The 23,938-nt window shown below is 40.8% G+C and overlaps 1 protein-coding gene across 6 annotated transcripts in view; it reads left to right on the top strand.

The window, feature by feature from the left end:
• The window catches only part of PLPP1 (phospholipid phosphatase 1), a 94,115-nt gene that overhangs the window by 68,342 nt on the left and 1,835 nt on the right, over window positions 1-23,938 (top strand). For all 6 annotated transcript variants that reach the window (XM_072749937.1, XM_072749936.1, XM_026018760.2 and 3 more), the window contains 2 exons: window positions 12,852-12,909; window positions 23,274-23,450. In XM_072749937.1, coding sequence (XP_072606038.1) covers window positions 12,852-12,909; window positions 23,274-23,450 — 235 coding nt within the window. The remainder of the gene's footprint in view (window positions 1-12,851; window positions 12,910-23,273; window positions 23,451-23,938) is intronic.

The following is a 23,938-nucleotide window of genomic DNA, read 5'->3' as shown; positions in this document are numbered from 1 at the left end:
TCTATACTTCCTGTGTGTGTATATGTCAGTAAGCTAGAAATCAACCTTAGGTTTTAGTCTTCTATCTACCTGGAAATAGCAACATATAGACTGAGAAAGGGGGTTCTTTTAAAAGATCCTTCACCCTGTGAATGGACATTAGCTATTAGCATATGTAAAAGGAATTGGACTTGAAGGGCAGCAGCACTTTCCACCTCCTCTGTTCTCAATATTAACACATGACACTTAGGTTGTAGCTGTGACTATCTCCTCACCCCCTTGCTGACTCTTTTTGCCCCAGTGTTTCTGATCCTTTAGTCACTTTGGAATCACGTGGAGAGTTTGTTAAAAGTATAGATAGCTGGGCCTCACCCCTAGAGTTTCTGATTCAGTGAGTCTGAATGCCAGGGAGCCCAAGAATTTCCGTTCCTAAAATATTCCCAGATGCTGCTGTAGCTGCTGACCTGAGAATCACACCTTCAGCCTATCCATGAAGTTACTAAATCCAGCTACTATCTATTGCTGTTAAGTCCTAGACACTGTGGGAGGTGTGCATGTTGCTCTCGTCGTGCTCACTACACGAGCTGAGACATATTTGGAGATTGTGTGTGTGACATATGTGCCTTGAAAGAGTAAAGATCAACAATGAAGTCAAAGGGTGGTAATACTGCTTCTAGTAGAAGAGGCATTTTGGAGGATGAGTAAGGTTTGAATGTGTAGAATTAGGATGGGGTATGTCTCAGCCTCCAGGGAGCAGCAGCATCAGAGGCAGGCAGGCTAGAGGCTTAAGGTATGCAGGCAATGTTTTATTATTAGACTGAGTTTCAGTAAAACCAGTATGATTTTCTGATTTTTGTCTGTTGCTTGTTTGTTAATGTATAAGGCAATTTGGGGCATTTAAGGCTAAGGAAACTTCTTTGTTTAGAAATAAAAATGAACTTACACCACATATGTAGTTAAATAGCTGTATACATTCTCATGCATACTTTTGATTTATTAGCCTGTTGCATTTATACATTCCATATAATTTTGTTTTCATGTGGAATAAAAGCAAAAGATTTTTTCTTCCTTGAAATTTGAGTTGGTGCCTGATTCTCTTTCCTAAATGCAGAATGAGTTGATTTGAGATGTGACTTTATTTTGGTTGAGGTGTAGACTTGCAGAGACAAGATCCTTTCTTTACTCTCAGTGACTTCCTGCCATTATCTATTGGTAAAGACACACACACACACACACACATCATTTATTTTTTTAAAAACAAATACCCCCCTCTGCCCACCGTCCCAACCCTCGAAGTTTAGATGTTTGGCCTTTCATGCCATCCTTCCCCTTATTTATTTTATTTTATTTTATTTTATTATTTTATTTAATTTTTTTATTTATGAGAGACAGAGAGGCAGAGACATAGGCAGAGAGAGAGAAGCAGGTTCCCTGCGGGGAACCTGATGCAGGACTTGATCCCAGGACCCCGGGATCACAATCCAAGCCAAAGGCAGATGTTCAACCACTAGGCCATGCAGGTGCCCTTCTACCGCATTTTTAAATGGTAGTTTAGGGAATTAATTATGAACAAAGATAACTTTTGGTGCTTCTTGAAACTGTCCTTTTCTTCTTAGTTTTGAGTTAGAATATAGGTCTGGCAGTGGATATAGTAAGATGAAAGAGATTCCTAGGTTTAGATAAGCAGTGCTGTTAAATTTCTTTTTTAAAGATTTTATTTATTTATTCATGAGAGACACAGAAAGAAAGAGGCAGAGACATAGGCAGAGGGAGAAGCAGGCTCCATGCAGGGAACCTGACATGGGACTTGATCCCCGGTCTCTAGGATCACGCCCTAGGCCGAAGGCAGTGCTAAATCGCTGAGCCACCCGGGCTGCCCTGTACATTAAATGTTAATAAGCTACTAAATCACATGAACACATCGTTAGCTGATTACTTCTTTTTTTTTTTCCAGCTGATTACTTCTAATGGTGCTTTGTACCTTCACCTTAGAACTCTTAAATTTCACATTGCCAACTTTGAAATATGAAAAAAAAGTTGCATACAGTACTTTTTTCAGATTAAAATATAATGGAGTAATATAAAGCTTGAGTTTCCATTCAAATAAATGGAAGATAATTCAGTATTTTCATTTAATTAGAAAACAAATATTTTTATTGAGAGGTAGGATGTCAGTTGAATTTGTGAATAGTAAAACAAACCTGATGTATGGACTGTGTTGTCTCATTATTCAGAGATCACTGAAATCTGTCTTCGTGTGATTCTTAATGGGAACATTCATAAATGTTTTTCTGTTTTAAGTAGGCTTTGTAATAAGAAAACAGGAAAAGCATCAGCATTCATTTGTTGTGACCATTTCCACAAAGTGCCCAAACTGTTGACTTCATCCCAAGTGTACTCCTGCTCACGCTCAAAATTACCTTTCTTCTCATTCCTCTCCCCTTGCCATTCAAAGTGTGGTCCTGTGATCTGACCAGTAGGATGGACATCACCTGGGAGCTTGGTAGAGAGGTATAATCTTGGACCCCACCTCTGGTCTACTCAACAAACTCCATTTTATGGAATAAATGAGTTTATATTGGCCCTGGAGAGCTAGATTATGGGATTGGTTAACCTTTTTCTTTTATGTTTGTATCCTGTTAACCATGATTTTTTCTTACATTGCAGCTGTAGTGTTTTGCTTTTGAAATAATGTTTGGAAGTTTACAAAGCGTAGTTTTCAAGATTTTTTGGTTTACTGAAGGATAGAATTGAGTCCTTTAAAAATGGAGAAAAGTCTTCCTATAGGTATTAGAAAGTAGGATTCAGGCAATACCTAAAACCTTTTTTCCTTGTCATCCCTTGTTTTTTATTTTGTCTTTTTTTGCCCACTTATATTTGCTTTGAGAATGCTTTTTTTTAAAAAAAAGTATGTTTAAGATTTTATTTAAAAAAATTAAAAAGAAAAAAGATTTTATTTTTAAATAATCTCTGTATCCAGCACAGGGCTTGAACTCACAACCCCAAGATCAAGAGTCGCATGCTCTACATGCTGAGCCAGCCAGGTGCCCCTGAGAATACTTTTCAAAGTTAAATAGTCTTTTATTTACAACAGAATATATCTCTTACTTTATCATTGTGGATATCATTTGTTCCACTAATCTGACAGCCTTTGATCATAATGTAAAAAAGGTTTCTGGACATTTTAAACACGTTATTGAAATGCTTGCCAGATGCATTGGGAAGAGGCCTTGGGTACTGCATGTTTAAGCACACACACTTTGACACTGCTCAGTTTCTTACAGAAGGGTGAAAAGAGCAGGGTATTAGATTGGACTTCCTAATTCTCCTGGACCATGATAATAAAGTCAGAATTTGTAACCACTATAAAGGGAAAAAGCACATCAGAGGTAAGATGTTAAAATCTGATTAACTTACCTCCTGTGGCTTGCTGTGATTATTGGCATAGACTTAGCTAAGTTTAGCATTTAATAAAATGATAACATTCTTGTCATGGAAGTAACATATGTCCTTACTTTTATGAATTTTTTACAACTGTCAAAACACGAAATAATTAAGGTGTGATTTTTGCAGAGCCACGAAGCAATATTCTTGGTGCTTTGTGTGTGTGTGTGGGGGGGGGTGTGTGGCAGCAGCAAAGGTGGATTTGTTTGTGATATTTAAAGTGTGAAAAGCCTAAGAATTTTACATTTTCTAGACTAACCACATAAAAATTCATTTTTCATCAAGACATTAGATTCTGTTTTAGCTCAAAAAATTTATTGAGCACCTACTGCATGTTTGATCTAATGGTGCTGGGTGTTAGGGATGCAAGGTGAATTAAAATGGGATCTCAGGGAGGTGGGGAGTTTACCAGCAATTTTTCTTTTGATTTGCTGTGCCTTTCAATTTTTCTAATGAACATATCTAGTTAAACAAACAAATGAATAAACCTCAGACATTCCTGTTTATAAGTCTTGTCCTGCTCCTGCCCGTGTTTGGGTGGAATGGAGGAAGTACTACAACAGATGATGTACTGTGGAGGCTGGATGCAGGGATATATGTGTGCACTGAGTGTTGTACATCTCTTTCCTTTTTGGAGAAAGGGAGAGGACTTCAGCCTCGCTGTTGGAAGAAAGGTTTCCTGAAGGAAACAGTGGCTGAAGTGACTCTGGCATGGTAATTATCCAAGAAAGTTGGGAGGCTCATTTCAGGCACAGTGATGAAGAAACACAGAGAGCATGAAACATGGTGTGAATTGGGAATTATAAGTAGTTGGGCAGCAGATGATGGTTCCAGAGTAGTTGGTGGGGCTTATGAAGCTCAGCAGTTTGTTTGAGTGAAGGACCTGAAGCAGTAGAGGAATGTGGTCATGACTTTGTTTTTATATTTGTAAAATATAGTCTAATTTCCTCCACTTAATTCTTATTTAAATATACTGAAATGGGTACCTAAATATTTTATGATTTAAGCTTTCTTTCTTTTAAAGCAGAAGGATTTGAGATACTAAAGGAAATGACTCTAGTGCTTTTGTCAGTTGGGTAGAAAGGCTGTCTAGGTGAAGTACCGAGGCACTCTGCTAGTCCTTTGGGAACTCGAGCTCTCGTGATGTCATCTGCTCGAATCTCAAAGGAACCAAGAGAGACCTGCTTGGCCAGCTTCCTGTTGGACTCTAATAATTTTATATATGCGTGGGCATTTGCCTTTTTTATTGCCCCTGGTGATGTCCACTTCGCTTTTGTATGGGTATAATTGTAAAGACACTTGTACTGAGGTCTTGAGCCTCATCCTCTTGACCCCAGTAGTAAAGAGTTAGTGGTGATTTCATGATCTGCATCAGGGTGGGAAGTGGAGTGTACTGGCCAAATTTAATAGGCTTTCTTGGCCTTCATGTTGTCTCCTTGGGAGAGGGCTGAAAGTAGAGGTCTTACAGTCTTGCCTCTATGCTAGCATAAGAGGCAAGCCCCTTAAAAACACCTGCCCCTTAAGAAACACCTTAGAAAGAGATTTAGAACTTTATCTTCCTTCTGTCTCACTCTGGTATCTTCTACCTTTTAGCAAGGTAGTTTTCCTTATTCCTTATTTTAAAAGGGGGCTGGGGGATGCCTCCGTGGCTCAGCAGTTGAGCATCTGCCTTCAGCTCAGGCTGTGGGTCCCAGGATCGAGTCCCACATTGGGTTCCCTGCATGGAGCCTGCTTCTCCCTCTCTGCCTGTTGTCTGCCTCTCTCTGTGTATCTCTCATAAAAAAATCTTAAAAATAAATAAAAAGGGGACTGGGGGGCAGTAGAAGGTATGATGTTATTAGATGCTGGCATAGGAATGCCCCGGAGTTATGTTCCTTGTGTAATCTACCATTTGCCCTTTGTTTCCCTTTTAACTCTTAGATAATGCCACATTGGTGATTTGGAGTCCTTATGCAGCAAGTAATCAATTTTTCCCTCATGCTGTAGGAAACTTGTGACCTCTCTTTCCCTGGTTAGTGAACTTAGGTCAGTTTTACCTTCTGCCAGTAACCTTTGTCACTATCTGACCTCTGCTCATCTGTCAGAGACACAGAGTTTCACTCCTTAGTGTGTAGCACTGTTTATGCCGCAGTCATCTGATTTTCAAGGCACACCCAGTTTTACTTTCCTTTATCTGAGTTCTCAACAACTTCTCCTTTTTAGATTCCTGCTTTTCATATGAGTCTCTTGTAAACAGAAGACACATGATCATTCGTTTTTAATCATTAACTGGTTTATGTAATCAAGAGTTTAAATATGCTGTACACAAAGCAATTATCCCCCCTCCCCCGCCTGTTTCTATTTTCTACCATCCTCCGTGTTTTTCTCCTCTAAGTTTCATGATACGGTATCTGTAGATATTAGATTGTTTAGTATATGAGTCACTGATATTAGTGGCTGTGAAGTGGTATTTGATGCTGATGCATTAATATTAATAAAAATAGGATTCTCAGATCTGTTTTATTTCAGTTACCACTTCCTATATGAAAGTGACATGTCTTAGTTAAAATTGACGCCACATAAATGCAGTGTAGCTTTAAATGGAAATATAGTAAAAATCATTGTAAAAAATAATTTATGGATTATATGGCAGGGTTTTTGCCGCAAGTGAAATACTATATCAGTCTCTGGCTGATTCAAGCAAATGAGATGAATTTATATTATTTTTGCTGTATTTTGCTTAATTTTGATTGGGACCATCTTATATATTTTTGCCATTTATCACCCTCATCTTTATCTCTGTAACCTTTGGGGGGGAGAGATACCCTGTGGTTCTTGGGTATTTAGATAGACATTTCTAGAAATCTGATCTTTTAAAAAAATCTCCTGCTTCCAAACACATGTATCAAAATCACATGTTTATTGGCTCTGATACTTGTAATAACTACAGTTAATATACTGAATTTCAGTGGTATGAAATGATGTGTATATCTTTTTGTGGAAACATGACTTAGGATATTTAAAAATACACGTGAATTTCAAACACATTTCACTGAGAGATGTAAGAACAAACTTCCAGGGCTTGAATGCCTGAATATAGGCAGTGAACTGTGCATGTGCGCTGAGTAGTGGCAGCAGAGCAACTCTCAAGGCAACTGTTGTTCAGGAAGAGGAGTTTGTGTGTGTGCGTATGTTTAGTGGAGAAGTTTTTAGGAAATTTGTAGCAGGCATATCAGGTAATTTCAGTATCATTTTTTATATTTTCAGTTGTTTTTCTATGTCTTTTACATTAAATGTGAAGTTGTACAGTTTCTGTGGTTTAAATAAATGACATATTTAAAAATATGTCCTGGATATGATTTTTTGTCAGTTCACATAGTTAAATCTAATTCATTCTAGCTATTCATTTTAGCAATTTCATAACTGCTAGCTGTGTTGCAGCAAACATCTTTGTGCTCGTGCGTGTTTCTCTAGGATGGGGGGGGGTTCTGCAAGTGGAATTACTGGGTCAGAAAATATGGTGGGTTTTACATATAGATAGATATTGCCAAATCCTCCTTTGGAAAGTATGCACTCATATCAGGGCATTGTGGAAGTACCCATTTTCCCCAATGACTGCCTACTTGACTCCCCTTGTATCTTAGATGTGACTTTTTTTTTTTTTTTAAGGATTTTATTTATTTATTCATGAGAGACATGAGAAAGAGACAGAGACATAGGCGGGGGGGGGGGAGCAGACTTTCTTGGGGGGGGGGTGCCTGATGTGGAACTCGATCCCTGGACTCCAGGATCATGCCCTGAGCCAAAGGCAGACACTCAACCACCGAGCCACCCGGATGTTCCCAGATGTGACATTTTGAAAGATATTAGCCTGATAGCTCATTGCCTGAGCATTTTGCACAGCTATTGGTTGTAAAAGTCCTACAAGTAGGATTAATACTTGGGAAATTGTTCCTATGGGCATATGTTTGGGACACATTTTAACTTTCTCACAGGGTCATTCTGTGTTTAAAGGTCACCACAGAAGGGAATTTTACCACGTCCTTCAAGTTAGTTTGCTGTTGTGTAAACTTTATGATCAGGAAATAACATTTGGAGAAAATGCTTCATGTTGCAGTTTGACTTCCTTTTATTTAGCCTTTAGGGTGCCCAAAGGACAAATTAGTATTCTCTTAAAATAATTGTTTACACATTGACATTTGCTTTTCCACAGATTATCTAAATTCTTCGCATATTAACTTCACACATGTTGCCCCGTATGTGCCGTGACTCCTGTTCTTTTTGACGGCCGCTCCCTGCAGCCACTGGGAGATGGTAGGATGCGTGTTGCCGCTGGGTCTGCTGGCCCGCACAAGAATGGGGGATCATGGCCCATGATGGGAAAAAGCTGGGAGGACCTGGATTTGATCCTCAAAGCGATGTGACATTTGAGCCAGTGGGTGAACCTGTGGGAAGTTCAGGGTCTTTCTATGTAAAAATAGGATTGACAGCCCCCACTGTGGGGATTTTTTGAAGAATGGAAGTATTGTGGATTAAATACCTATGCATGGAAAGTGCTCAGTAGTTTGGAAGCGTTAAGTCTTCTGACAACCTTTTTGCCTTAAAACACTTTAAGAATGAATTTCAGGATGATGTTTAGGGAAAGGAAGTTCCCCAGAGCCAACTGTGGCATATCCAGTGAACTAGTAGAAGACTAATAATTAAAAACATTTGTGAGCATTGACCGCAGATGAAAAACTCTTTGCCACACTATATGCCTCCTAGTAAAGCAGTTGATTTGAGATAACATTTTATTAGTCCTAATTCTTTTTTTTTTTTTTAAGGTTTTATTTATTTGAGAGAGAGCGTCAGCATGAGCCATGTGTGGGGGGAGAGAGAGGAAGAAGCAGACTCCCTCCAGAGCATGGAGCCCAATGCAGGGCTTGATCCCAGAGCCCTGGGATCATGACCTGAGGTGAAGGCAGATAGACACTGAGCCACCGAGGCACTCCTAGTCCTAATTCTTATTTTAAAAATGCCTGCCCCTCTTTCTGGCAATACGAGGATTAGAAATACTTATTGACAGAGTTACATGTGCTAGGTAATACATTATACACACACATATGCACATGTTATTACATATTTAAAAATATATGTAAACATATAAATAAGTCTTTTTAATGAATAGCCAAGCTGATGAAAAAGTAAGGGAATTTTCCTGATGTTGGGATTTTTTTTTTATTAAAGATTTTATTTATTCATTCATGAGAGACACACACACAGAAAGAGAGAGGCAGAGACACAGGCAAAGGGAGAAGTAGGTTCCCTGCAGGGAGCCCAGTGTGGGACTCGATCTTGGACCTGGGATCACATCCTGAGCCGAAGGCAGGTGCCCAACCGCTGAGCTATGATGTTGGGCTTTGTTAATGCTGTAGATTTGATGTGTACCTGAAAGTATGTGCCAATTCTTGGTAGCCTGGAGCCTCAGTTTGGATGGGCTCTGACCATGGGGCCCAAGAAATAAAGACTGAGGCCAGTGCAGGGTAGACAGAGGGGGACTCAGGGATAATTTAAAGATTCTCAGAGGGCAACATCTTCCCAGGCGGGGGGACTGTCAGAAAGAATTCGTAACTACAGGACCACAGTAACCTTGTTCTGGTGCCAGAATCAGTGTGTGTGTGGTGTGTGACTTTAAAAAGAAAAGAATTTAAAGTGGATTGCTAGTGAACCCAGTGGGAGAGAACACAAATCTTTGGAAGAACTCTTTTTAAACCAAGGCCTCTAAGACTCCCCACAGATAGAATCCTAAAGACATGAGTTCATATTCTCATATGAATGAATATACATAGAAACAAGCTACCCTCAGTGAGGGTCAGGATATACGACAAACTACATAAGCTCTCAAAGGTTGCAGATAGTAGAATTATCATATAGAATATATAATAAATATGTCTACTCTGTGGAAATAAATCAGAGACTGAGAATATAATATAGGATGAATAGAATCAAAATTGACCATAGGTTTGAAAAAGAACCAAAGAGATTTATAAATGATACATACATAGTAATTTATATAAAAAATAGACTGATAAAACAGCAAAAGTGAGGGCTAAAATGGAAGACAAAGATGAGAGTACAAAGATAAAATTAGGAATAGGATGAAAATGTCAAACACGTTGAACCTGAATCTCACAAAAAGAGAGTGTGATGGAGGATATTAACAAAGGTATGATAGCTGAGACGTGTCCAAAATTGGTGTAGTATATACATGAGAAGCCAGTGAATATGAAATCAGATAAAGAGACATTCCTACTAGATACATGATTGTGAGACTGGAGAATACTGAAGACCGTGGTGGGGGGGGGGAGGGTAATTACAGAGAAAGGACAGTGAATGGCAGACAGACAGCTTCTATCTTAATAGCAAAAGTAGAAGCCAGAGATAGTCTGTTGATGCCCTCAAAGTGATGAGAAAAAAGATTAACCTACAATTCTATATTCCGGAAAACCATCCCTCAAGAATGAATGCAAACTAGAGATTTCAAACTAAAATAGTGAAAGGGATAACTGTTTTGTGCCTTTTAACTCTGGGGTGTGGGGATGAGGAAAAGAAGTCAGAGGACAAGCAGTGAGATTTTTAGGAGGTTGTGATTTAACCTTCCCATGAGTCCTAAAATACTTAATAAATGCCATTTAAAAAGTTAAACACTATAAATTATGTGAGTTGCTTGCTTCTGATGACTGATAAAGGTTGGATTTTGGCTGTTGCAGTTGATAAGCCTGAACATTTATGTAGATGTTGGAAAACTGAGAAGGAAGAATGATGGATTGAAGAGTGGGAACGCATGGACACTATGAGGGGTGGATGGCTGTAAACCATAGAAAGCTAGGACATCGGGGTTCAGGCCAAGTTTAATAAGCTCTCCCAGGAGAAAGGGATGTCTTGGCTGACAAATATAAGGAAAAAAATCTTAAATCTGCCATTTGGAGTAGAATGTCATCCACAGAAAGTTACATTGTCAAGACTCACGTACTTGTTCAGTGTAATAGACCATGCCTGAATTAGTGAAATAGCTGCATTCCAGAATATATTCTCTGTAAATTTTCTCTCTGAAAAGACTTTCCTAAGCTTTGATGAAAAGTTGGCACAAATTGTTTATCTACATTCCTTAGAAGGGCTCTCCTGAAGTGAAATAGTAGTCTAGCATTGGGCTGAATCTAAGAATGACCTGGCATTCTGAGGCCAGGGCCAAAATCGTAAATACTTAAGTAAGGTTACTATTGATGAAAACAATCTGCATTTCAACTACTTTTGGGATTTTTAGATTTTTAGTATTACTATTTTTTTAAAAATTTAAGTAATCTCTACACCCAACGTAGGGTTTGAATTTACAACACCTAGATCAAGTTACATGCTTCACCTACTGGGCCGGCCAGGAGGTGAAGATTTTTGGGATTTTATCAAACTACTCATACAATTCTTTGTTCATTTGTGAGTTTCAGACGTAATAAAGAAATGTATCTCATAGAGATTCCATTAAAGAGATGTGTATGGGGGCGCCTGGGTGGCTCAGGTCTGTTTAAGCATCTGCCTTTGGCTCAGGTCATGATCCCAGGGTCCTGGAATTGAGCCCCACATCAGGCTCCCTGCTCAGTGGGGAGTCTGATTCTTCCTCTCTTTTTGTCCCTCCCACCGCTCCCAGTGTTCTCACTCTCAAATAAATAAAATCTTTAAAAAAAAGATGTTTGTGGAATATGAAAATAACTTGAATTTATTTTTGGGTGTTTTATTCTGTTTTAATAGTAAAAATCCACATTGCTGTGATTTGTTTGATCACTTACTGTGGGTAAAGACTTAGAGATTGGGGTCAAATAGAGTGTTCCCTTTATTTTAATCCTTGTTTGTTGAAGTCAGAGGTTATTGTTTGATTCTCTACCAAAATATCTGTTTATGTATTTGGAATAAAAAACTGAAACCATTTTGTTTTCAACTAATGAAATCACCCTGTGACTAAATCAGAACTATTTAAAACTATTACATAGCTTTGGAATTTATAATTTTGTGGCCCAGTGTACAATGAATACTCTGAAGATGAAGTCTTAGTGAAACTTTGAACTTGCTTGGCTTTGAGAACATTTCTTTGATCGTGGTCATGTTGGCTTAATGGGCTTTGACAGTCCTTGAAACTGGCTTTTATTTATTTGTAGGCTCTTCAGTATAACTTACTGAAACATAAAATGTATAGAATTCTGCTCTAATTATCTGATTTAAAATAAGGATTTGTATTGATCCTTTCTGAAAGCTTTCCCTGCATATGAATGCAGTTGGTGAGCCAAACAGTTGGTGAGGCTAAAAGTAATTTATTTTTCTTCATGTTTTACACAGATTAAATCCGCAGCAATTAGCAGGTTTAATTACATAATTCCTACCTGGTACTACAAGTGAGAATATTCATTTTCTTAGAGATGTATCTGATTATGAAAAAGACTATCATAATTCTTGCTAGACCATCATCGACACATGCTTAAGAAATCTCCACTCCCACCTATCCTCAGTTGCCAAACGTACACAGATGACTTTCTGATCTGTGTTTTAATTTCACTTCTCTAAATCCAGGCAACCAAATTATTTTTGAATCAAGCAGGGTATAATAAGTAATATGCTTAGCAGCCTGTCCTTCTGAGTTTTGTTCTTATTCATATGCAGGGAAAGCTTTCAGGAGAAGCATTCTGATTCTTTGATGCATCTTTTTGCATGGAGTTACTTTATTGTATCAGATATGCCTGCCTTTTCTGCTCCAGTGGCCAGCACTGTGTAAGCAGAAGTTAGATCATGGATGTTAGAGAGCTTTCTCCCTATTCCAAACAGTGCCATAAAATTAAGTTTTGCAAGCATTCTGTCATTTTGGGTGGGAAGATGAGACTCACATGTTTATAGAATGTAATACTGAAAAGAGAGGACTCCTCAGTGCACAGCTTTAAAATAAATGTTAAACAAAAACACTTGAATGTGGCAGGAAATCTAAGGCAAAATGTGTGCCTGCTTAAAATGCTAAGATACCACTTCTGGTTTTTTAGAACTTACTTTATTTTTGAAAAAGTAGTTAACTTCTGAGTGTTCCAAAGGAGGTATTACTAGTACTCAGGGGCAGGCCCTGCAGGTAGAAAGAAAACGTAAATCATGGTCATATAAGTTTATGTGTAACGATGTCAGAGCATTTGCGTACTAGTTGTGGCTTGTCAAGCATTACTTCAAATATATGTGTCTCAGCTTTGTTCCCTGCCGGAAGTCTCTGTAAAAGGACCCTTCCTCCCCCAAGACTCTCTAATGTCTGTCCTGCCCTCTTTCCCCGCTCTGCTAGTTTCTCAGGGTGAGGGGCAGAGGTGGATGCACTGTGGCAGGACGACTGAGGCCGTCAAGACTGTCGGCCTCTAGGAAAGAAAATTGACCTTTGTGTTTTTCTCTTCCAGATTGTCTTTTTACTCGGGCCACTCATCGTTCTCCATGTACTGCATGCTGTTCGTTGCGGTAAGTACTCTGCATCTGCTCTCCCCCCCCCCCCCCCCCCCCCCCCCCGCCCGCCCGCGGTGATGGTGACGCGCCCCCTGCGGTGTGACCCCCTCCAGCGTCCCTGTCAGCTGAGGTTCAGGTCGCAGAAAAGATACCTGCGCTCCAGCCAGGGCCAGTTCCCACTGTTGACAAGTATTTCTTTCCTTCATGTGGAGGGAGCAGACGGGCACACCTGTTTAGCAGTTGACGAATAGAGGACCTTCAGGAGAGGGTGGGGGGTATCTTCCCCTGGAAAGTAGGTCTTTTCCTGCCTATGGTCGGAACCTAATCATCAAGTGTGCAAACCTGGTGCTAAGAGTCCATTGGTGTGTGCTCTTAACTTTGGGGGGATGTATTTTCTGGAACATAGCAACAGCTTCTGTGTAATCACTGCAAGTCCCTGATCTCAAGTACCAGGCCAAGGTGGCTGCTGCTGTGTGGTGAGCTCACCTTCACCTTAGATGCGCCAAGGGCCCCTTTTCCTTCCGGGGGGCTGCTGGGTTTAGGAGTGAAGTTTTGATTCGTGGATGTGAAGGCAGCTCTTGTTGCTTCTTTTTGAGTAAGTTTTATTTTCCTTCACTCCCTGAAATACTTCATTGACTGCTTTCCATGGGACTAGAAAGGTTTCAGCTTCTGGGAGAGCAAGGGGCTGCTTCAGAAGCTTATCCTCTCTCCAGTTTGCAGGGCCACTTCTCATTACTAACCCATAGAGCAGCACTGGCAGGTGGCACTTGGGGTATACAAAGTTGACAGTGAAGAGTTAGAACATATTTGCATCCATATTTTGCATCTCTAGACAGGAGTGTTTGTTTATCCAGAGAACCTTAGGGAAGACCAGGCTACAGGGCATATACAGGAGTCTTTAAAGGTCAGTTCAATTGACTTACTTTTTATAACTCTCCTATCTCTGCATGTCTTTATGAAATTACAAAATTTGTTGGAAAAGAAGAGAAGGGGAGAGAAGATCTCTACCCTTAATGATCAGCTATAATTTTTGTCTTAATTTTCCTTATGAGTGGTTTTCTATATAGTTGTGTTTTATATAAACTTGCTCTTTTCCTCTTTTTTCTCTCTCTTCCTTGGTTACATTAAGTGCTATCGCGTATTTAATGCTTACATTATTAGCCCATGGTATATGATATTAAGAGTAGATTGCTGAGAGTTAATTTGGTCTTATTCAGACACATTTTAAAATTAATTTTTACCAGAATCCTGCTTTCATTGGAAAAACCAAATTTGGAAAGTTAAAAGAATGTAAAAATTATAGATGAGTGTGCTTTACAAAATTCAAACCCACAATTTCAAAACCATTAGAGTAGAGCTAATTTTTGGCTTTTTCAGCATTTCTGGAAATGTTGTCTTTTGTCTTAGGTTAATTTAATTTTGAGAGGAAGCAACAGGGTATCAGTTTAGCAGAATTTAGGGCTTCCTTTTTAAAATACGCACCCAAATGTTTCTGAAAAAGTGCCACGGGGAATGTGAGTTATTTGAAGGGAGTATCGAGAAATACTATTCCAATGTCCTCTGTTCATTTATCTTATTAGAAAAAGTTAGCATTCTTTCTAAAGGGAGCCACTGTGTATTTTTCTTTTTAAATAGGGCATGGGGACACGGGGAGATGAATGTTAGAAGCATTTAGTATCCTGAGAAATCTTCCCAAAGCACAAGTCTGTGACTACACGGACAGCTTTTTGGTGTTTGGACATGTTCTACATGCCCACAGCCAGACTCGCCAGGGCGGCTCCTGTGCTCGGCCGGCCCCTTGCCTGAGTGTCGGTATCTGTAAGTCCTTCAGGACAGGGACTTAAGAAGCTGAGGTTGATGATGATGATTTGCATTTATACCACTTTAATTGTTGGCTCTTTCTGATAACCTCATGAAGCAGAAGAGGGGTGGCTGCCCCGTTATAGTTGGGGAGCTAGGGGCCTAGGGAGGCCGTTGAGGTCTGCTCTCTGTGGTCTCTTGTTAATCGGTTCCTCGCTTTGCTGACAGGCTGCTTGATCTGAACCCTAGTCTAGTTATTTTGAAGGAGGTCAGGTGATGACAGAACTTTTATCAACTGTTTTTAATTGTGAAGAATATTCTCAGATGCATTATCTTCTATATCCTGCAGTTTACTGCGCATCTTTGCTCCTTTGACCCTTCTCAAAATATCTGTATATTTAGTCACATATAAACTTTTACTGAGAGTTGTTTTGTAAAATAGGAAACTAATGTACAGAAGATGAAGGGCTTCATGGGAAGCCTGCTGCATAGACACCTGGGAGGCTAGGAGGAGACAGCTAGGGATCTAAGCAGATGGAAAATTACCATGATTGTTGTTGGGTAACTGGGTATGAGCTCTTAGACATAAAGTTATAATGAAAAGTTCAGATAAATAGGTTTGTTGTAGACCAAGGCTTTTCTGGGGAGGAATGTTGGCCAGAGCAACTGTGCGCTGCATTTCAGTGACTCTAAGCAGTGGAAATATTTACTTGATGTGGATGTAGGCCCCAGCTTTTATTTCAGCCCCTGAACACAGATGTCTCCCTGCTTTCCAGCTTTCACATTTATATACAACAGTTAACCACCTCCTCTGCCAATTCCTTAGGCAGTGACTCATCTGGTTTCCCTAGGCATCTTGGCATCGTGGGTCAGTCCCAGATTTGGGTGGAGATGTACAGTTTAAATTCTGAGGACAGTTTTTGATAACCAAAACTTCCGTCAAGAATTCCTGACACGCAGAAATGAACTTCTAATTTAAAAAGTCTCAAAGAAAATATCCTGACCATTGTTCTCATCTGGCAGGAAGCCCAGCCCTGCACTTGATGGTGCCAGGACAGTCAGCACCCATGACAACCACCTAGGCTGGCAGGAGCAGAGGGCAGGGCATCTTTGCACGTAGCTAGTTCATGTGCTTAGTGAGGCCCACTGAATGTGGCCAAATGCCAAAGAATCCAAGTTGACTTCACTGTCCAGGAAAGGAGCCATGTTATGAGACTGTCCTCTTTTTAGTACGTATATATATGGAATGTACTGGAGTATACTGAAGGAATAGACTTGAAACCCGTTTCCCAGCACTGTGCTATTGAGCCTGAAGTCTCAGATGGTTTACATGTCTGTTATGAAATTCCTGTATAAATGCCTACACTGGGGTCCCAGGTACCTTAGTGTCTGTGCTTCAGTGGACCCCTGCCCCTGCCACAGGATGTGTTGTATCTGGGTCTTGCCCTCTCCCGTGTTGGATACCACCTGCTTCCCTCGAGGTTTGTACAGTCCCTCACCTGGCACTCACCATGTGGTTGGTACCTAGCACTGGTGTGTTTTCATGAAGATGCTTCCCAAAGTGTGAATTAATGCTGGGCACGGGGCAAGTGATCAGAGCCCAGGACGACATGAATCCTGGCTAACTGTAACGTGGGATTCTACATCTAAATTTAGGAACTCTGAATCCTATAGGTGGTGAAATTGAAGCCTTAGAGAAGACTAAACAGAGGTCAGCCTTAGGGTGTTCTCCTGGCCAGGTCTGTCATCAGATGAGGGGAAACGATATATTGCCTGGCTTGGTCAAGCTCTGTTTCAAAATAAGTAGAGTAAGGAATATTTGTGTTGAACATGCTGTTGTCCATCTGGTTCAGGAGTTGGCAGATGATTTCAGTAAAAGGTCACCTCATAGTTAGGCTTTGTAGGCCACACGCAGTCTCTGTTGCATATTTTAAAAACAGCCCTTTAAATTGTGAAGACCGGGACGCCTGAGTGGCTCAGCGATTGAGTGTCTGCCTTTGGCTCAGGGCGTGATCCCAGGTCTGGGGATCGACTGCATCGGGCTCCCTGTGAGGAGCCTGCTTCTCCCTGTCTCTGACTCTATCTCTCATGAATAAACAAAATATTAAAAAACAATGTGACTCTCCTTTAAAACAGGAAAGAAACCCTCTTATTTTAAAAGATTATTAAGAAACTGTGAGACAACAAGCATTTTGCAATTAAGTGTTACAGGATCAAGGAAAGGCAAAATATAAATAAACCAGCTTCAAAAAATATGTTGGTCAGCAATCAGATTTTAAAAGTGAGAAGTTAGATCCTTTAATGGAAGCCATTTTTTTTTTTTTTAAAAGAAATTTTGAGTAATCTACTCTTGGACGATACTAAAATAGTGAAAGAATGCCTATAAGTAGTGCCAGCAGACAGTAAATTTCCTTATTTAAAAAAGTACATATTTTTTACAAAAAATGAAAAATGTGTATACCGTAGCATTTTCCAATGTGGCCCTGTTCATTGCAATGTCCTCAGTGTTTAATTGGACTAGGCCTTTGTGTGCCTACAAAACTGTCATGAGGCTCTTCACGGAGAGATTCAGTGTTGGATTCTCTCTGGATCAGGAGGAAGGCCTCTCTGCACTTGTCCGGGAAGCATTTGCTTCCTGCGCCACAGAGTATCTTCCTACAGTCCTCTGCCTTGGAACATCTGTTGAGCAAATTGATTCCTTCTGTCCTTGTTGCCTTAAGGAATAAGAAATTGCCTTTATGAATCTCTAGTACTAGCTCAGCTAAGAAGCTTTTGCCGATTTCTTTTTTAAAAAAATACTGGACATGGTAATTTATTTCTACCCTATTTTGAATGGGTTTTACTTTGGTAAGAGATTGGACACTTTTTTTTTTTTAAGAGAGACTGGACACTTGACCTTCCGTTGAGCAGTGGTACTCTCCTGACCAGAAGCCCTCCGTGGAAGAGTTGCTTGGGGCTTACCCTTGCTCAGTTTGCTCGTCTTAGAAGAAAACTACATCTAGAACCTCCCTTTTCACAAGGGTTAGTAGTGATGCCTGGTTTCAGTGAGGACACTCCTGGTGGATATTGGTGGATTACCGCTAAAGCTAATTCTCAGATTATTTTTTGCTTTCTAAATCTGGGTTTTGCAGAGTCACTGGTTGTGATTTGACAGCTGATTTGTCCCGACCTTTTGCTCTAGTGCACTGTCTGGTCAGGGAAATAACAGGTCCTCTGCTGGAGAGACCGGAGAAATAGAGATAGGCCTCCCTGTGGTTTCCTGTTGAGGCCTGGAGGTTAATTTCCTCTACAAGTTCTCCAGTGGTATTTGTCTATCTTGCCTTTTTAACAGATGAAAAAAAAGTAGGCAGGGAACAGTATGAAGGCTAGTGAAGTATATGATGGATCTTTGTTTTTCCTGCTAACTTTATGGTTTGTGCCTCCCAGAAACCCACATGCCTCGTGCCTCTTCGTGTAGGGGACAGCAGAGGGGACGCTAGTGATAGGCTGCTCCTCTCACAAACTTGACTGTTCTCTCGCCTCTGGGGAGTATCTCAGTGACCAGCTGCAGGTTATTGCTTCCTTTCTGCCTTTTCTACCCATCATCTTATTTTAGTTGTGACCTTTCTACTTCGGAACTTCTTTGATCAGAAGGTTGCATGTTAGGATCAGGAGGGATCCAGAGGTTACAGTTTCTCACCAGGCAGTCCTTGGTCCCCCACCAGTGGACCGAAATATCCACGGTTGGGTCAGTTGAGACCAAACTGCTGCATGCTCAGAGAGGAATCTTAGAACGGGCCCGAGAAGTGGGAGAGAGATGGGGAGATGAACCACTGGGCTCAGGGTAGGGGTACACACCTTGTACTATATGTAGAAGGAAGTCATGGAAATCCCATGCCCAGTGCTAGACCGCTCTTGTAACGGGGACTTCAGTGGACGTTTAATGTGTTTGTCCTCATGGGATTTAAGTTTTTCTCATGATTTGAACCTTGGTGTGTAAATAGTATTTTTCTTCTCAACTGAAACTTATCTTTAAAAAAAAAAAAGATTTTATTTATTCATGAGAGTGTGTACATAGAAAGAGAGGCAGAGACACAGGCAGAGGGAGAAACAGGCTCTTTGCAGGGAGCCCCACGAGGGACTCGATCCCGGGTCTCCAGGGTCACGCCCTGGGCTGAAGGTGGCACTGAACTGCTGAGCCATCCGGGCTGCCTGAAACTTATTTTTTAAAAGTAAAACTCTTCATTATTTGTCACAGAACCACATTAAAAACAAAATAAAATGGGATTTTGGTTAAACACACAGAGGTGGCTAATAATTGGCATTTTATCTTTTGGTTGTAAGCAATTGACTCTCTTAGCTCTCCCAGAGGAACAATGGTTTGTGTGTGTGTTTGTTTTTCTAAACATTTAATTATTTGAGCCCCAACGTGGGGCTCCTTTCCACGACCCCGAGATCATGGCCTCAGCAGAAGTTGGGTTGGACAGAAGCTTAACGGACTTGTGCCACCAATGCGCCCCCAAAATGGTTTATGGGAAAGACCTACGTGGCTAGCACTAGCTTACCACCAGGACCTGAACGTCCTCCACTTGTCTCACTGGCTGCCCCTCTGCTCCATTCTTCGTGCTCCCTCAGTGGCCCGCTGTCCTTGCCTAACCATAGCTTTTGCTTCCTCCTGAGTTTACTTTGCAAGTAGCCTACCTGTGGCCTTTGGGGGCCCTTTCTGTACCTTCTGAAAGAAGAGAACTCGTTCATCCTTGCAGTGCAAATTCCGGAGGAGAACACAGCCCGGCAGGCCTCTGGGCCAGGCCTGTCCTTTGTTTTCAGTGTCCCCTCTGAAAAGAAGGCACAGCTGTGTGGTCCAAATGGGCTCCCCCTTCCCTGTGTCTGTGGAAGGATGGTTCCCCACAGGAGGGGAGTCCTCAGCACCACCATGGACTCTGCCCAGTACCCTACAGTGCTGGATGGAGAGTTCCTTAGTTCTTCTGAGTTTTATGACCTATGCGACAGACTTTCTTACTTGCATGTGTTCAGTGCACATATGATTAGCATATGCGTGTGTGGGGGTAGGGGAGCTGGAGTGAGGGAGTTGGCAAAGGCAGGGACTATGGAGCTTTTTTATATAATAAGGTTTGGCATTAAAGCATGGGCTCTGTCCCTCTATCTAGTTCAGGTCAACAGCAGAGTTTCCAACATTGTTTCTCTGAGGCGGTTAAGAACATATACTTCTCTCAACAGAGACTTGTTTATTTTTTTTTAAAGATGTATTTATTTGAGAGAGACAAAGAGAGCATGGCAGAAGGGAGGGTGGCTCCAGGATGAGCAGGGCGCCCGATGGCTGGGGAGGGGGGAAGCCCCGCCATCATGACCTGAGCGGGAGGGAGATGTTTAGCCAACTGAGCCACCCGGATGCCCCAACAGAGACTTGTTTTTAAAGGTACATACTTTCCTCTTAAAGGACAAGGAATAGAATAAAGTTATAAACCCACAAAGTGAAAGAATGGAAAGGGACACAACAGGCAAGTGGTAATGATTTTTGGGAAGCAGTTAAATGAGTAGGTAGAGGAAGTCAAATCTCTGGTACCTCGGGGGAGGGGGGGAGATATTAAAAGATCTGCACTACAGAACTTGAGAAAGGCTTATTAACATGGAGCCACCAGAAAGCCCAGACTGTCTGCCTGTGGAAGCTGCGTATGCAGGAAAGACTGCTGGCTGGCAGCATGGGAGGAAAGCTGTTGAAGTCTGGAGTTGTGGCCATGTCAGCTGTGGAACTCCAAGTGATCCAAGGTCCAGGAAACTCTTTGTTTACCTCCTTGGGATCTACTGAAATGGAAGATGCTTTTTTTTTTTTAAGGTTTTATTTATGTACTCATGAGAGACATACAGAGGCAGAGACCTAGGCAGAGGGAGAAATAGGCTCCCTCCTGGGAGCCTGACGCAGGACTTGATCCCACGACCCCAGGATCACGACCTGAGCCAAAGGCAGACACTCAACTGCTGAGCCACCCAGGTGCCCCTGAAATGGAAGATTCTTGACAGCAATGAACAGAGCTGTATTTAGGATATGCCTGGTCTTCCCAGAGCTACACTGAGTATCTTGGACTCAGGGAAACACCGAGCAGGCAAATAGGAAGCATCCTCAATTGGCCAGCCTTAAGTAGAGCTGAGAATTGTTCTGTGACCACAGCCTGCATACGTGCCATGGCCATTAGTCATCAGAGGAGCCAGAGCTTGGAGGGGAGGGTAAGGTTAGCTTTATGACCATAATGAGGGGATTCTTAGTACTCCTTCAGGGTGAAATCATTTCCTCTCTGAGATGGGGGTAACATGGATACTTGGATACATGTGTAAGGAGAAACTAGCTACTTAGAGGGGTAAACATTCCACCTAAAGTACACTGAGGCTTGACTACTACTAATCCATAAGTGAATGCTAATTCAAAAGAATTAGGGATGTTGAGGAATTTGGGGGCAAACTCCCTAGAATTAAAGTCAGGGTCTTTGGAAGGAAAACGTTATCAGAAGGATTTTAGAATCCTAAGTGAGGAAGGACCTTCAGAGTCCTGTCTGAGTCTCCTTTAGGTTGGAAGCACAAAAAAAGACTAAGCATAAGTCCATTTTAGAGTTAACTGTTTTTTCTTGCTATGTCCTTAGCAGAGAGAGGTGCAGTTCTCCCTAAGGTGCATTCCTAAGTATAATTCATAGCTATATATTTTTATAGTCTGAAGAACCTATGCCTTTAACAGTTATATGAAAATCAGCTAAATAATCAGAGTAGGGACAGCTGAACCTTTGGAGAGTCACATTCAAAACTTGGCTTCCGCCCCAGTCCAAGATACTGTTTTCCTTAAAACCAATAAAACATTTCCAGTTAAGATAGAACTAGTGAGGAGAATCTAACTGGCATCATTGTGTTACCTAATTGGCTGCCGCTGGCAGATACACACTTCGCTTCAACCAGAACCAACTATCTCCCAACTCCAGAGTCTAGAGACACATACCAAAAAAGAAAGGGGGCGCTCTGCAGAGCCAGGAGTACTTTAACCAGCTAATCTGTGCAGTTCAGTTGAACTGGTATGCTCTGTTACAATTAGATGTTTATACTGTAAAATACTCAATAAAATTAGACAATCTCTGAGTTTTTGCCAGCTGCTAAGAATTGAATGCTTGCTCACAGCAGTGCGCAAAGAACTGGGAATGGATTTGTGTATCAATGTCAAGTAGGCAGTGTTTGTGGGCACGGCCACACAAATTGTTTTCTGAGTTCTAGTTTAGGAATCACAAATTATCAAACAGAACTTTAAGAATATTTTTAAAAGCATATTAGATACAAATAAGGCAAAATACTTTTTTAAAAAAAGAGACCAGATTCACTAAAAACGCAGTGATAGGAAAACTAACTATCCAAGGTTAGCTGTATGACTAATGAGGGGATTCTTAGTACTCCTTCAGGGTGAAATCAGCTGTCCCTACTCTGATTATTTAGCTGATTTTCATATAACTGTTAAAGGCATAGGTTCTTCAGACTATAAAAATATATAGCTATGAATTATACTTACATGAATGCACCTTAGGGAGAACTGCACCTCTTTCTGCTAAGGACATAGCATCCTTCTACATCACAATCTTTAGGATGCACCCAAGTCAAAGGCAGGCTGAGAAAGAAAAGGGGAAATTCTCAAGTCTGAGGAGTGTAGAGAAAAGTCATGGAACTTAAAGGGCACAGGTGCTAAGCAAAGACTAATCCATTGTCAGGACAAAGCTAGAACTTGTATTACTTATTTAGGCAGCTTGCTATATTTACTTAAAATACAGATTTAGTCTCTGCTGCCCGCCTCCTTAAAAAAAATTATTAGAGAGCACAAGCAGGGGAGTGGCAGAGAGGAGAGAGAGAGAGAGAGAGAAGTGGGCTCCCTGCTCAGCAGCTCTATCCCAGGACTCTGGTGATCATGACCTGAGCCAAAGGCAGATGCCTGACTGTGCCACCCAGGCGCCCCGCTGCTGCCCTTTAAAGTAACTTGAGGATAGTGGAACTCTCAAGTAAATTGTTAGAATGAATTAAACAAACTTAGTCCCTAGTTAGACTGGATGAAAACACAGTAGCTTGGCCCAGGGTAAGGACACCCTTGTGCTCAGAATGCGAGCACTTTTTCCCAAGACTTGGAACTAAGGATAACAACGGGCTTTGAATCAGAATTATAACACAAATCCCAAGAGGAAGAGCTGCCTTTGAAATCCTAGAAAGTTATAAGTAAGGAAACCCCTTGCCTTGTTAACAATTTGAAAAGCAGTCTAGCTAGATAGGTCCAGTAATAAACTATTCTAAAGACAAGTTTCTGGGGCAATCTCTTTTTGTTTTGCTTATTTAAAAGGATTAACTTTCAGGTGTTAATGAGCATAAGAATGCTTGCCTAACACCGTATTCTGTATATAATTTATACCCTGATTATTTAATGGTTATTAATAGTAATGATTATTAATATATAATGAGTTACTCATGTATAACACCAATCCTTTAGGGGGATGGTGATAATTAAAAAATATATATAGTTTCTAGTTGGTAGGTTAAACTCTTGTCTTTATTCCTGTCTTCTCTATTAGCTTTACCTTCAAGCCAGGATGAAGGGAGACTGGGCAAGGCTCTTACGCCCCACACTGCAATTTGGTCTTGTTGCTGTATCCATCTACGTTGGCCTCTCCCGAGTTTCCGACTACAAACACCACTGGAGTGATGTACTGACTGGACTCATTCAAGGAGCCCTGGCTGCCATATTAGTTGTAAGTATACAGGGCGGCAGCCTACATCTTGATACTGATTAAACATTGGGATGATTGAGTAGAAAACATGTCCCAGTGAAAAAACTATCCAAAGGCAGATAATGTGGCTCAGTAATTTTTACTGGGTAATCACCCCAATGGTTTTAAGTCATGTAGGATAGACAGCAGATAAGAAAAAAAAAAACATGTTGCTTTTTCCAAAAGTTATAAAACTCTTACTACTGTATGTTTTTTTGTAAAAGGCTATGGCTGTGTAGTGTTTTGTTTTGGGTATGAATTGCAGAATAACTTGAGTTTAATACAGTTAAACCTGTTTTACTTAAGACCTAATAAGCAACTCTCAATTTAGAAAATCTGTTTTAACAAAACTTCCTTTTAGTCACTTATTTTTTTGAACCCTTTCTCTGTACCCTGTAATGTTTGTATTTATTTTCGCAAACTGCTTGTATATGGTTCTTAAAATTAAATTACATCATTAAATATTTCTG

The sequence above is a fragment of the Vulpes vulpes genome, chromosome 2, assembly GCF_048418805.1.
Source record: "Vulpes vulpes isolate BD-2025 chromosome 2, VulVul3, whole genome shotgun sequence".
Classification (NCBI taxonomy): Eukaryota; Metazoa; Chordata; class Mammalia; order Carnivora; family Canidae; genus Vulpes; species Vulpes vulpes.
This window is presented reverse-complemented; position numbering and strand designations above follow the sequence as displayed.